We start from the raw sequence: 14,257 nt of genomic DNA on the forward strand, positions 1-14,257 counted from the left end.
CCCAGCACTCGGGGTGCATGTGTACGGCTGCCCTCCTCCACAGCGCAGAGCCCACGGGCCACCCTTGGGGCCACCAGGGACTCGGTGGCTGGTGTCAGAGTGATGTCTGGAAAAACCACCTGGCGAATTGAAGCAGACGCAGAGCAACAACCTTCCAAGATCAGCATAGGTGACATTGCTTTTCCCCTGCCAACTAGCGAGAAAATGAGCCATTACAACCTCCCTGCAGTGGTAGCTCACTCCTACAAAGGCACTTGGAAGTAGGTGGCCTCGGCACTGGCTGCGCTAACTCCATACCCCATACAGCGTTTACAGTCCATGGGCTTCTATTCCAAGGAAGCTCAGCCTGTCCTGGGTGTCTCTGGCTTCAAGGAGCCGCAAAACCTGGGGGAATATCAGCAACATGAAGACTATCACTATTGCCCACCAGAAGCCCATCAACCAGGCGAGAGGACACCGTGTCCCCACAGGTCACACCCTTCACATCTTGACGAAGAATTCTTTGGGATTTATTTCCTTTCCGAAGCAGGGACGGGAGGACACTGCCCTGAAACGCTAATTTCCTTATCCCTCCCTTCCCCCAGAACGACTTGATTTCCCCCCTCCCCTGCACGTCTGATACCTGGCAGGTATTTTTATACTCCCATATTTGTTATTTACTCCAGTTCTCATTTTCTATTTTACAGCCTGGCCACCTGGTCTGAGCCTTTTTAATCTGTATGCAGCGTGCACGGCTGGTGCAGCCCATGGGAGACCGGTATTTAAAAATGTGTGCTAATATACAACAGCTTGAGGCACAAAAACATAAATGCTTTTTTTAACTCCCTCTTTTGGGCCGGCCACAGTGTGAGTCGCTCACACAGACACACGTACTGGGAGAGGGACAAAGCATCAACCTGTAAAAGGTTTTTAGGAGCCTTGAAGAGGATCTGTTGAGCCTGGACAAGGATCCAAGGAAGATTTTTCTTGTTCCCTTGTGCGGATTAGGCATTGCCCTATCTACACACTGAAGGTAGGAAAAGGGAAGACGAATGTCCCCTGAAATGTAATTGGATCTATGGATCCAAGCAGGACATTTGTCATTCCATGGGATCTCTTGGATAACAGACAGAGAATGATGGGACAATGAGTCTGGGCTGGTACCACCCAGAGACACCAGGTAAAGAAGGGCATTTTCCTGTTTCGTAGGGCTTCAGCACATAAAATCTGTTTTGTACAGACCCAGGAAAAACTGAAAGGCAGCCGAGGAGGGCACTTTTCATATGCCACAAGTCAGACAGGAGATCTCTATTCCCCAGACTTAAACTGGCAAAATGTCAACAGTTTGGTGTAGACCATCCCAGGCTCCTGTATAAATATAGTGGAGTGAGTGATTCATCTGCGCGACGGTAGGAGTGACCTGTTTCTCAGGTTGGGACAGGTGAACTTCAGCCTGAAGGTGACTCAAAAGTTATTCAGGGCTACACGGAGCCCTCTCCGTATTTCAGTGTTTACAGGAAACATGGCACAGTACACAGCCGAAAGAAGGCAACCGACCGAGGTGCATTTGGCCTTACAGGGGAATATTGGTACTTGGGGGGAAAAATGGATTATTTCTTTCTTAAATAGAGCAACAACCCTGCCTTTCAGGGGGAAAAAATAACCTGCAAAATAGGACTGTGACACCAGCATATCTGCAAAGTGCAGATTCTTCTTTTATGGCTTTAGCTTATGACTTTCCCGTGATCGTTTAAAATCTGAACTCATATTTCTTGTCTGGATACTAACGATCTGACACGGGAACTCCCACTCTGGAAACGTGAACTGCACAGTGTCTCTGTTTTTCTGTATTGGTTAATGTCTGGATAGGGAAAAGGGTAATTCTATAATTTGGCAAAGCAATGCATAGCAAAGCGCTTCAACAACTTTTACTCCTCTCTACAGGGAATAGAAATATATTTAGCTGCCGGAACATCTGCCCCATTAACCTTAGATTTTCTTTTCTTTTTCTTTTTTTTTTTTTTCCCTACGCGCTATTGACCTCTTTGAAAGAGGTTTAAATTCCGCTTACCTTGAAAGTCCCTGGGGAGGGACTTTACCTGCCAGGCACCAGGATCCGTGCAAAACACGAGGCATTTATCCCGATCGATAACCTGGCAGCTTCGGATCACTGCAGGAAGAGGCTGGTAACATCTGGGTAGTGCCAATAAAATACCCTGGAACGTGTGTATTAATCTCAATACAATTGCCCAAAGGGCATCTGCTGACCTACTTTACCCTCCAGTGTAAGTTACCGCACAGTTGACAAATGATTTTAACAGAGCCTTAGTGGTCACCTGAGGATGGCCAATATATAGCGCCATAAGCTGGAATTTTCATTGCGGCACATAGTTTAAATGACTTTTAACTCTTTGGAAATGCTTCTTTTTCCCTATAATGGAAATATTTACGTTATCCCATCCAAATGCTCGAAGGTGTCTTTATTTCTCTTGGCCTGGCTCATAATGGCCTAGTTCAAAAGCATTAAAGTTTAAGGGAAATGAGCTTGGCACCAAGGGAAGGAGGAAAACTTTTTTTTTTTTTCCCTCTGTAAGATGGATCTGTTTGCCTTAGGAAGGTGCTCGTTCCGTAATGGCGCAGGCTTCTCGCTTACCCTGTGCAGGGGAGCGTCTCCGCAGCAGGTTCAGGGTCTCTCTACATCACTTCAGTAGCGCAGGAAAATAATCAGGAGGGGTTGAAGGTTTGATCCGATGAGTTCATCAAGGATTTCACAGTGTCAGAGAGAATCCAATCTAAAGACAGAATCATCGGACAGTGACTTACCGATTTGTCTGCAGTTCTAGTTAGCCTGAACTGCATTTTTTATTGACAAGTCAACTCTTTTTCTGAAACTTATTCTTAGATGTTTTCCACTTGGGATCTTATTTCTGAAGCCATCTAAAATAGGATGTTGCTCCACATTCACAACAGCAAATTCATTGCATTCTTGTGGGCCTTATCTCACTGACGTAGGGGAAAATGGAATACAGTCGTTCTGATGATGCCAAGTTTAATGAAAAAACCAACTTGTGCAGCCTGCTACATTAGCCACAGGGTGTTACAAGAAAGTAACAAACTAGAACTGTTTCTGCTCTTTCCTCCATGCACCTTATGCTGTGTTTCTCTTGTTTTCATCTTGTTTTATATTTTCTCTGATGCAGAAGAGGTAGGATTGTTGAGACGTAGACCTTTACCATAATTAAGCAAGATTCTCCCTCTTGTGAAAGCTCATTCCTACCCAATTCTGGTTTAAGAGACACAGAACGGGTTGTTATTGATGTGAATAGCTTCCCCCCCCGCTTTTTTTTAAAAAAAAAAAAAAAAAAAAAAAAAAAACAACTGGTAATTCTGGCTGAGGTGGTGGTAGGTTTTATGTTGTGCGGATGTCTCTCTTTCTCCTGCCAGCGAAGAATTGCCATTTGAATTCTCGGTGAGGCTTCCGTGCATCCCTGAATGCGAGTCTTAATTCAGATAATTAATATCTCGTATGTATGAATGTGGAGTTAAAAGAAAATCAGTCAAACCTGCAGATCGGTGCATGATGATGCTTCTCAATTCAGAGGTTTGGGGGCTAAATATGCTATTTGCTGTATTCCGAATTTGGCTGTCGCTGCATTTGAACCGCTTCACAGGGAGAAGGTAGCTGCCTTCTCTGCATCTGCCATTCACTCCTCACTGGTAAAAAGATGAGGGGGCTCAACAGGCCCTCACTTTGCAGGTTTAGCACATGAAAATTATCACGTGAAAACTGCCCGCACAGCACAAACTCAATGAAACCAGGGCAAAACCCACTACTAGTTTATCTGTTCTTGTTACTCGCAGCCTCTAAACCGCTTCCCTGGCAGCACAAGGTGGTCAATAGATGCCGATGGGATCGTCTGGAAGAGAAGGACAATGGCTGCTCCGAAGAGTCATGCCTTAAATATGTCTTTCTACACCTTTATCGCCCAGTTCACACATTAGTTTTCTCACACCATATATAGGTTGGTACTCCAGGCTGCGGCTGGAGGGAACTTACTCTGTTGGCTGAAGTCATTTGGGCTATATATCCTCCCTCTCTAGGTGACATTGCCATGGTTGCCATACAATTTAGCCTTTCAAGTGTCTTAGAATACCTCCTACCAACCCCAGTAATCCATCAGCACACGGTCTAATCTAACAAGCAATCATGCTTTTCACTCCCTGTTCCTTAAGTAACGCAAGGCAGCAGCACACTCTCCTAGGCTAAAAGCAAGCTACTACCTATGCTGGCAAACTGCAACCCACTTTCACATAGCAGATAACGAAGTTCCTAATTATCTAGGCTTCTCAGGAGCCTCGTGTCCTCTGCTTGTATTTCTAAAACCGTAAAATAATCAATATCAGACAGATCTCTTCTGTCCTGAGTCATTACAGGCCATCAGGGATTGTTTCGCTCATTCTCACTGCGTGTAGATGAGCCCCGCTTCGCCAAAGTTTAGGGTGGCTGTTTGCATAATGTATCAGCCGGTTTAAATGTATGGATTTCCCTGTATCTGATCACAAAATGACGGTTGCTGCGGTGGGCCTGACAGCCCACGCACATCTAAGCCTTTAAACAGACGTTAGACATTGCTTCTTGCAGGTGAGGAAAAGCAGCCTTGGGGCTGTACGGAGAGGGAAGATGCCTCAGAAGCTTTGTCCTCCCCAAAAACGTGTCACGCGTGGGTAAGAGCCCGGGGTGGGAACAGCCAGTGTCCCACTCAGCGTGAGCCCTGCGGTCCCAGTGGGCGGCTCGGCAGCTCCGAAGATGAGGCCTTGGAAACCCGAGCCACAAATGAGGCTCCACGCCACGGTAAAAGTGTCAGAAATCTTGTAACTGCGCGCCGAAAAGACGGCACCTTGTTCTGTCAACTGTCGGGCTTGTTCTTGCGGAGGTAAAGGATTCCGTCCTTTTTAAAGCTGGCAATTTCACCAGGTTTTGTTGTCACTATCTATACTTTGTAGTAGCTATCAACAAAGCTTAGGCATGTGGTTTACATGCTGAGGCTGCCCTGTTTTAAGGATGCATTTAAATGTACTATCCCTTTCCACTTCAATGAAACAAAACTGGGATGTTGGGTTGGTTGTCTTTTCTTCTTTTTTTTTTTTTTTACCCTAAACTAACTCTGTTAACTCCGAAGCTGTCTGCCAGCAATACAGAGACTTTCTTCCATCTGCCTGCTCCATCCTTTCATGGCCGCGATGCCTAAAAATCACAGGTTTGAGTGGTTCTGAGAGTCAGAGAGGGCTTTCTGGCTAAAAACTTGAGCGCTATTCCAGCAGGAGAGACATCCCAGCCACTCCGGCAGCCAGAATGGGAGCATTTTCTACAGTGAGAGGTGGGGGGAGAAAAAAATCAAGCTTACTCTAAAAGACAGGCTGGAGGCTTGAGCGTAATTATCTTGCCAAACTCTTTTGCCTCGAGTATTATCTATCACTCTGTAGTTTTCTTCCTCACAGAAAGGTAGATATTAAATCCTATTTTTCTTATGGCCATAAAAAAAGTAATTTTCTCCAAATTATTTCTTGCAGTCCTGCTAAAAATAAGAATCAGAATGCAGTAGGACCCCCATCTTTCCAGTAATTACACTCTGCCTCCTAACTCCTTCAACACCAATTTCTCAATTTATTTGGCTTATGTCTGGAAATGCAGTCATACACAGAGACTGGGCTCTCAGTCTTATTATTACACAGACTAAATGGCTTTAAAAATTTAATTAAACATTTACCTTGAAGACAATGCTTTGTCTTCTTTAAGAAGAATGATATCTTAATTTAACCTAATTTAGAAAACCTTTAATTTCTAAGCATTTACCTTCAAGACAATGTTATGCTAAACACAAAGCAAAACAAAAAGATTTCTTAATTTAACTTAATTAAAAGATAAGCCTTCAACTTTTCTATCACTGCTGTAGAAAATGAGGAGCTAGGCATAGCCTTTCGGTTTGTTCAGAACTGTCTATTTTATTATCCCTTTGGTTTGTTCTCAGCTGTAGATTTTATTATCCTCCTTGATGCCCCCAAATCCTCTCAGAAAGCAGAGCTACCTAACCTTTTTGGTCCTGGGGCCGTCCGTAAGAAGATCAAGGGACCACCACTGCAACAGCGGAGGTTTTCGGTTTGTTGGGGCTTTTTGTTTGTTGGTTGGTTTGTTTTTCTTATAAGGCTGAGAGAAAATGCAGCCTGCTGCTTGAGGTCTCCCCAGGGACCAGGAGATGGGAGGAGGGGTGAAGGATTATTTCCATTCAGTTGGAGGCCAAGGCAGGGTGTGAGGTGTTGGGATGATGGAAGCCCATGGAGCGATGGCCTCTTGCTGGCCCCTGGGGGACCACTGATAAATGCGCAAGGCAGGGCAGCAGTAAAAGCCCTCCCAAATGCATCGATGCTCCAAATAATGGAGCTGGCAGCTGGCTTTTAGGCTTTTCCCCCTTCCAAGCTGCCCTGCGAAGGCGTGCAAAGCACCAAACTAAACCATCCTTTGTAAGGAGCTCCCCTGGGCTCCAAGGAGCTTGCAGAGCATCTGCTGTGCTCAGTGAGGCTCCAGCGTGACCTGCCAAAATGGAGGGGCCAAATCTGTTCCCCTCTCCCTGCTGGGGCAGCTCCAGGGCCAGGAAGGGAGAGCAGATGTGTGGAGGGCTCGGAGATCCTCGAGCAGATGCTCCGGAGGAAACCCAACCCCACATGGCGGCTGGGAGATGGTGCCCGCATCTCCATCTCCCTCTGCCTGCAAAACCAGGGGGGGACGGTTCAGAGGACGCATTTCAAAAAAACCAAATAATCAAGATGCAAATTCGCCTCCGAGGGTGGTTGCCTTCAAGGTCCGCCGGGCAGCCACCAGACAGCTAAAAGCACAAGGCTTGCTTTTGAGTTTTATTTTGACTCGATGAAAACCTGCAGTGGGTGTAAGGAAGGGTAAGGCGGGACGATGGCCAGCCTTGGGCACAGCCGGATCAATAGTGGCTCCCGAGCCCAGCTCCTCTGCTGCCTGCTTTGTACCGCTTATAGCACTTTTCACAGGAAAACGACAACACGACTGATTCTCAGCTGTACAGTCCAAAATGTGGGGCCTGGCAATGTTCAGACCCTGCAACAGGAGCAGGTATTTCTTTCCTGTGGTGTTCAGTTATTTACGACGAAGGAGCTCACTGAGCACAGGAAGACGCAAACAGCAGATGATTCCTTTCCTCGCAGCTCCAGCTCCTTTCCAGCCTACAAAATGTTCTCTTTTAGCTCTTCCAAGTTTAGTCACAGCAATGCTTCGGTGGCGGCAGTTCACCCTTTCCTGTGAGCCTCTTCCTGCTGTCACTCTTTGCCCTCACAGCACCCAGAAACCAGCTCTGATCACCTCCTCCGCCTATCCAGCCCCATTTCTGAGCAGTTTCAGATGCCTTTGGTTTTGGGTGGTGCCCCTTTTTTCCTCTTTTGTTGCTAATTCTGTAGATTTTTGGTTGTTTTTTTTTTTTTTTTAACATTTATGAGTAGAAACACTTTGGTTCCTCATCTTCACCTCTGCTATGGCATTACCTCACAGGGCGACTGTCATATTTGGTTGGTTCTTGTACGGTACATGGAAGGTTAAGGTGTGTGATGAGCTTAAGTATTTGGGATTCAGATGTGTTTCAGTTGACTTCGGGCTTGTAAAACCCAGGAAGGACAGTTTTATGTGCAGGAAGGTGGTTCCCAAACCATCTCCGGCCTCTCTCTGAGGCCCCAGCCCGTGGTCAGGGATGAGCCACCACAACCGGCCTCCGGGACATGGTCCTTCCTGGGGGTTTTGACCCTACAGCACATGCCAGCCCTCAAGGGGCAGGCTATGGGGGCTGCGCGGTTAAATCCAACCCCTCAAGAGCCCTCACAGTAGCTGAGGTTAAGCAAAGCAACAACCGCCGCACCACTCACCGACAAGCCCTCACAACAATCTGAACCGACTTGCTCCCACAGCCCCTATTTAAAGGAGCGGGGCCCCCCCGTCCGCCAATCGCAGCGGGGATGGGGCATGCCTCGCAGCCAATGGAAGGCCGGCTGGAGGAAAGGGGCGGGGCGAAGCACTCCCCCAGCTCGAGACGGGCAAGTGTGGTAAACAAGCGGGCGGCTCTCCCGGTTTTCCTGGCGTTTGGAAGAGCCAACGGGCGCGGCCCGGCTCCACCAGTTAGCCAATAGCGAGCGAGGGCGGAGCGCGTCCCGAGGGCTGATTGGCTGGCGCGGCGCCTCGAGTGACCGTTGGCAGGAGGAGGGGCGGGGCGAGGGGCGGGGCTGGCGGCGCTGTCGCAGTGAGCGGCAGCGGCGGGCGGTGCGGGCAGCGCATCCCGGCGGGTCCCGTTCGGCGGGGAGGAGCGGTGGTGAAAAGCAGAGGCCTCTAAGTAGCTTGGTGCAGTTAGGTACTTCCCTCCTGGATGCTCGGATGGGCAGGAGAGAGCAGCCGCTCCCTGGAGAGCCCGGCAGGCAGGCAGCCTCTTCCTCCTCGTGATTTAACGGGGGCTTTGCGAGCGCTGACAGCAGCGAGGGGCTCTCGCTTGTGAGGTGCGCAGGCAGGACTGAGAAGATTTGTGTCACTGTAGGACCCAGAGTGGCTTGGATTTGTCAGAGGGGTGAGTAAACAGGGCTGGGGGTAGGCAAGCGTCCGCTGAACGGGTGCGACGGCGTGTCTGGGGGGCAGCGCCGAGCCTGCCCGAAGGAATAGGGGTGATTTGGGGCTCGTAGGTAGGTCTTTAAAAACGCCTGGTGCTTTTTGAAAGTGGTTCTGCGTGCTTTCTTCGTGGTCTGAAAGTTGAGCTCTGTCTCTTCCAGCGCACGTAAGGTGTGAGGGGAATGAATAACTCTTAACAGCGAAGTAGCGATTTGGAAGAAAGGGTGAATTCGCCGCGATCCGTTTAGCAAAAACAAAATCCGTAGATCTTTTTCCTCAAGAAACTTAGCCCTAGCCGAGCTTTCCGCTTGGCTTGTTTGCAGCCCTGTCGCCTCCAGCCCTCTGCGGGCGCAGACAGCCCCTGGCAGCCTGGTGAGGAGCGGAGCAGCCCCGTCCCTTCCACCCTGCGCTCTGTCCCTGGGCACCCTGCGCCTCCCGGATCCTCCTCTCGGCCCCAGGGCTGCCCCGCCAGAAGAGCCCGGAGCTGTAGGGGATGGTGTCGAGCTGGGAGCTGCTCGCAGGGCAGAGAGTTGATGGCAAGTCCGGATAGAGGGAAACGACCTAGTGTGGCTGGAGGGAGGGGGAACGGCTGGGGAGGCGGCAGACACTCCGGGACAAAGGCTTACAATGCCGGCTGCATTCGTCTTGGTATTGAATGAAGGCGTTCTTATCTCCCCCGCCTCGCAGGAATGCTGCAGCATGAACCCACCGCCTAGAGAGAAGGGATCGCACCTCCTCGGTACCGCTCCCTGAGCCAGCCCGACAGCATCCGTCCGGCGGGGAGCCAGCCCCGGGGGACCGTCGCCGGGAGCAGCCCAGCCAAGCCCTGCCGCTCCGCCGCACGGCTCCGGCGGGATGCGCTCGCCGCCGCCTTCATGCCGGAACGGGGGACACTGAACCGCCGCTCCGCGCCCTGCGAGCCACTCGGGCAAGGACCCCGGGCAGCGGCGGGGCCCCGCGGCTCAGCCCGCTCCGGAGCCATCCACGTGTCACCCGCCGGCGGTGCCCGCTGAAGGCGTCCGCTCCAGCCGGTGCTGCGGGGGGGCACCCCTGAGCCTTTCGCCGCAGAAGCCAGACGGTACTCCCCGGGGGTGGCGGCGGAGCCCGCCCGGCCGCCGCGATCCGGTGCCCCATGGTGGTGCTGCGGAAGCTGCCGGGCATGCCGGGCTGGCCGGCGGCGCTGGGGCTGCGGCTGCCGCAGAAGTTCCTGTTCCTGCTCTTCCTCTCGGGCCTGCTCACGCTGTGCTTCGGGGCCCTCTTCCTCCTGCCCGATTCCTCCCGCTTCAAGCGCCTCTTCTTGCCCCGCCGGGCCACCGCCTCCGCCGCCTCCTCCTCTTCTTCCTCCGCCTCCTCCTCCTCCTCCGCCTCCTCATCTTCCACCCGCGACACCGACCTGCCCCGCAGCCCCCCCGCCGCCGCCGAGCCCCGCCACGCTAGCCCCGCCGCCCCCCGCCGCCTCCGGGAGAAGCTCCGCACCGCCGCCCGCATGGCCGGCCCTCCGGCGCACACCGCGCCGGGCTCCCGGCAGCAGGTGCAGGGCGGCGAAGGGCGAGCCGAGCCCGCCACCGGGGCTCCCTCCGCCCGGGAGACGCGAGCTCCGTTCCGCTTCGACTACCAGCGGTTCTGCCGGAGCCTCCGACACCCGGTGCGGGGCAGGCGGCCCAGCGAGGACCCCGAGACCCGTGCCCGCAGGATGAAGATTAAAGAGGTGAGGAGCCCCCGCGCCTCACGGCCGTGTTCCCCCCCTTAGCTCTCAGCATCCCTTCACAGCTGTGTCCCCCCTCAGTCACTCCTCACTGTCCCTTCAAGGCCATGTCCCCCCTCAGTGTGCCTTCGGTGTCCCCTCACAGCCATGTCCCCCCTCAGTCAGACCTCACCATCCCCTCATGGCCGTGTCGCGCCCCCAGTCAGCCCTCACTGTTCTGTCACGGCCATGTGCCCCCTCAGTGAGCCTTTGCTGTCCCCTCACAGCCGTGTTCCCCCTCAGTCAGCCCTCACCATCCCCTCACAGCTGTGTTCCCCCTCAGTCAGCCCTCACCATCCCCTCATGGCCATGTTCCCCCTCAGTCAGCCTTTACCATCCCCTTAAAGCGGTGTCCCCCCTCAGTCAGCCCTCACTGTTCCCTCATGGCCATGTTCCCCCTCAGTCAGCCTTTGCCATCCCCTTAAAGCGGTGTCCCCCCTCAGTCAGACCTCACCATCCCCTCATGGCCATGTTCCCCCTCAGTCAGACCTCACCATCCCCTCACAGCTGTGTTCCCCCTCAGTCAGCCCTCACTGTTCCCTCATGGCCATGTTCCCCCTCAGTCAGCCTTTGCCATCCCCTTAAAGCGGTGTCCCCCCTCAGTCAGACCTCACCATCCCCTCACGGCCATGTCCCCCCTCAGTCAGACCTCACCGTCCCCTCACGGCCATGTCCCCCCTCAGTCAGCCCTCTCCGTCCCCTCACGGCCATGTTCCCCCTCAGTCAGCCCTCTCCGTCCCCTCACGGCCATGTTCCCCCTCAGTCAGCCCTCTCCGTCCCCTCACGGCCATGTTCCCCCTCAGTCAGCCCTCTCCGTCCCCTCACGGCCATGTTCCCCCTCAGTCAGCCCTCTCCGTCCCCTCACGGCCATGTTCCCCCTCAGTCAGCCCTCTCCGTCCCCTCACAACCTCGTCCTCTCCTCGTTGCCCCCACTCTCCTCACACACCCCTCACTTCCCCAGCCTTGCCCACATTTCCCACACAGGCCCCTCGTGCCCCTTTCTCCCCCCTTTTCCCAAGGAAGGGGACAGAAATCGGGGGGTGTCCCTTTCCGTGGGGGTGTCCTGCAGCGTGGCCCCGCGCCTGCCAAGTGTCGGCGGGCGCACACGGCTGTCGGCGCCTGCACACACCTCCTCTCACCGGAGAGGAAACGCTAGGGCAGCCTGACAGGGTGTGACTGGAAATGAAAGAGCTGAAATTAGGCAAAGGGAAATTTCAGTCTGGTTATTAGGGGAAAAAAACAAAACTTGCTTGGCAGGAGGTGCCTGCCTTTGTGCAGGAGGCTGCCTCCCGGGGTATGGCTGTAAACCTGGCCGCTTTGCACAAAAGCTGCTGGATGATGAAACTTGCGCTGGTCCGTGGGGATGGAGGGGCGGCCGGGACGTGGCCCTGCGGGCGTCGGGGAGGAGGCATGAGGCTGCCTGTCCCTGTAAATCGTGTTGTCGCTCCGGGTGGAGCTGTCTGGGGACTTGTTACCTGCTAACAGCGACCTGAAGCTGCCCTCGCATAGACCCCGCTGAGCCTGGGTAACCTCCTCGCGGGGTTACAGGGGCGGAACGGGGCAAAATTTGGCCTGTTGCCTCCAGTTCCTGCATAAAAGCCTGGCAGCCTTGCGAACGTTGCAGAGCAATCTGTGACCTAGTTAACCGAGAGCTATAGATTCCGGTGTAGTATCCGATTGTGTTTGTCGTATCTTTTGCTATGATGGATAACCAACTTGGAGCGAATTTTGGTCTAGCAAGAGGTGCCAACAAGTAAAATGCATGGATTTAATTAAGCAGAGTATAAATTTGCGGGGTTGGTTCTCTCACAGAAGTGAAGGCATTCAGCAACGATGCTGCCCCAAGTTGAACGGAGAATGAAGTCAAAGAATAACACACTGAGGGCTTTCATCTGCTGTAACCTGTGTTTTAAAAACAGGTTTTTTAAACCTCCCCTCCTGATATCTCTGTCAGTCATTAAAACGAAGGCTGCACCGCTGGTAACATTCCAACTTCTTTGCCAGGCAACCAGACACAGCACACCCAGGGGTGCTGGGTTTCTTTAGGATCCCCGGTGTGGTTGAGCCATCCTTTCGTTCTGCATCTCGGCTGCAGGGGGTTCAGAATATTCCAGTACCCAGCCCTCTCGTGTGCTTGGGAGTTGCGGAGCGTGTGCTTGAAAACGCCACAGGCTCCCGCTTTTCAAGGTATGCTAGGATAGCCCCACAGCCCTGAATAACCCAGCTTCCACTCCGTACAAACAAATCAAATTGGAAAACAAATTTATGAAAGCTAGTGGAATTCAGTCCTTTATTTGTAGTTAATTATTTTTTAAATATGAGATTATTGCAAGTTGTATGGATTCAGCCCCATCTGTTTATAACAGCCATAATCAGTGCCGTGTAGCAGAGTTAGATTTTTTTCAAGGATGAGAATCCATAAATACTAGTTTTATGCTGACGGCTAATTACTTTTCAAACAGAGCCCTTATTCCTTAAAAGTGCCTGCACTTCTATTTATTCAGAAAGAGAGAGAGAAACAAATATGGTGCTGAGATATGAGACTGAATGTGCAAAACAAGGGATGGTGGTGCAGCCTGTGGAAGAGATAAGGTGTGTCCTTTTTTTGCGAATCAAAAGGACATGAAGAAAACAAATCGAGAGAGGTTAGAAGACAAACACTGCAGAGAAAGAAACAGATGGGTGAGAAAATTTGCAAGGCAGAAATAAGTCAAGTCATGATACAGCATTTGGGTTAGCAAATACTCTTCACATGATGTGAGAGACGCCAGCAGGGGTTTGCTGGCCGTTTTAAGGTGGTGTGTGCAGTAGCAGCAAGTAGCTTTTCTCTCCTTTTTATTCCAGGCTTTAAGCTCTGTAATTTGTTAAATGTGTTCCAAGCTGTCCTGGGACTTAAAGTTTTGGTTGTTTTTTTTTTCTCCCCTTAGGCCATTCTTACAGGTCAGCACCTCTGTAACAGGGAGGATGGGTATGGGTGAGACTTGTTGATTTTATTTTTTTTCCCCCATCTGCCAAAGCCTAGATGAAAGCCAGGAGAAGGAACGGGTGCATGATCAAAGACTAGGGCTGGTGCCCAACCTAGAGACTTGGAGCCTTCTATTTTTCCGTAGGACCCTTCAGTCTGAGCGGAAGGTTTGAGCGAGTGTCTGCTCTTTCCCACCCAGCCTCTAAGCCGCTTGATGCTTCAGCCAAAGAAGAGGGTGTGTCATTAATTTCTTGACTGTTATATGTGGAAAGCGTTGACTAACGTAGCCCTGCTAGACTTTTTCTGCTTAAAAGACAGTGTTGTCCTGAGTGTGAAACCCACCACTGTGGTGTCTCCCACTTTACTGGTGTTTGGGAAAGCTCTGAGCCGCGCTAGGGGCACTGGAGCTGTTTGCAGATTTAAGGATTCTGGCTCGACTTGCATGCTTTGAGTGCCGCGTTTCCTAGTAGTGCTGAAAGGAGAAGAGGTGGATCAGCAAGTTGAAATGGCATGTAGAAGTCTGTTAAAAGAAATAAGCGCTGCAGTGAGCTGAGCTGATGTGTGTATGCAGGTATGCTGCTTTGCACTGAGGGGTAACTTGGCAGAGTGGCAGGCTTCTTAGGTTCAACTTACCTTTTTAAAGACCAGCCCGGAGTCAATAAGCAGTTGTTTTTCTGAGAAGGAAAAAAAGAGAGCACCTGCGCTGCACAGACTGCTTGCTGCAAAAGGTCATCGGTCATCTGGAGGATTGCCTAGGATATACTGCTGTGCGTTACTGTGGGCAGCTGAGGATTGGGGGCACTCTGACCTTTTAAAGAAAACTGCAATAAAACCAAGTAACAATCTCCCCATGCTACAGGTTGGGAAATTTAAAAGGGCCTGGGATTATTCATCTCTTAAACTG

The 14,257-nt window shown here is 51.7% G+C and overlaps 1 protein-coding gene across 1 annotated transcript in view; it reads left to right on the top strand.

The window, feature by feature from the left end:
- The first annotated feature begins 8,282 nt into the window (after positions 1–8,282).
- MAN1C1 (mannosidase alpha class 1C member 1) overlaps positions 8,283–14,257 on the top strand; it is a 68,740-nt gene continuing 62,765 nt past the window's right edge. The window contains exons 1-2 of the mRNA XM_074562811.1: positions 8,283–8,606; positions 9,332–10,352. Of these exons, the coding sequence (XP_074418912.1) occupies positions 9,777–10,352 (576 nt within the window). The 5' untranslated portion in view covers positions 8,283–8,606; positions 9,332–9,776. The remainder of the gene's footprint in view (positions 8,607–9,331; positions 10,353–14,257) is intronic.

The sequence above is a fragment of the Larus michahellis genome, chromosome 19 (genome assembly GCF_964199755.1).
Source record: "Larus michahellis chromosome 19, bLarMic1.1, whole genome shotgun sequence".
Lineage (NCBI taxonomy): Eukaryota > Metazoa > Chordata > Aves > Charadriiformes > Laridae > Larus > Larus michahellis.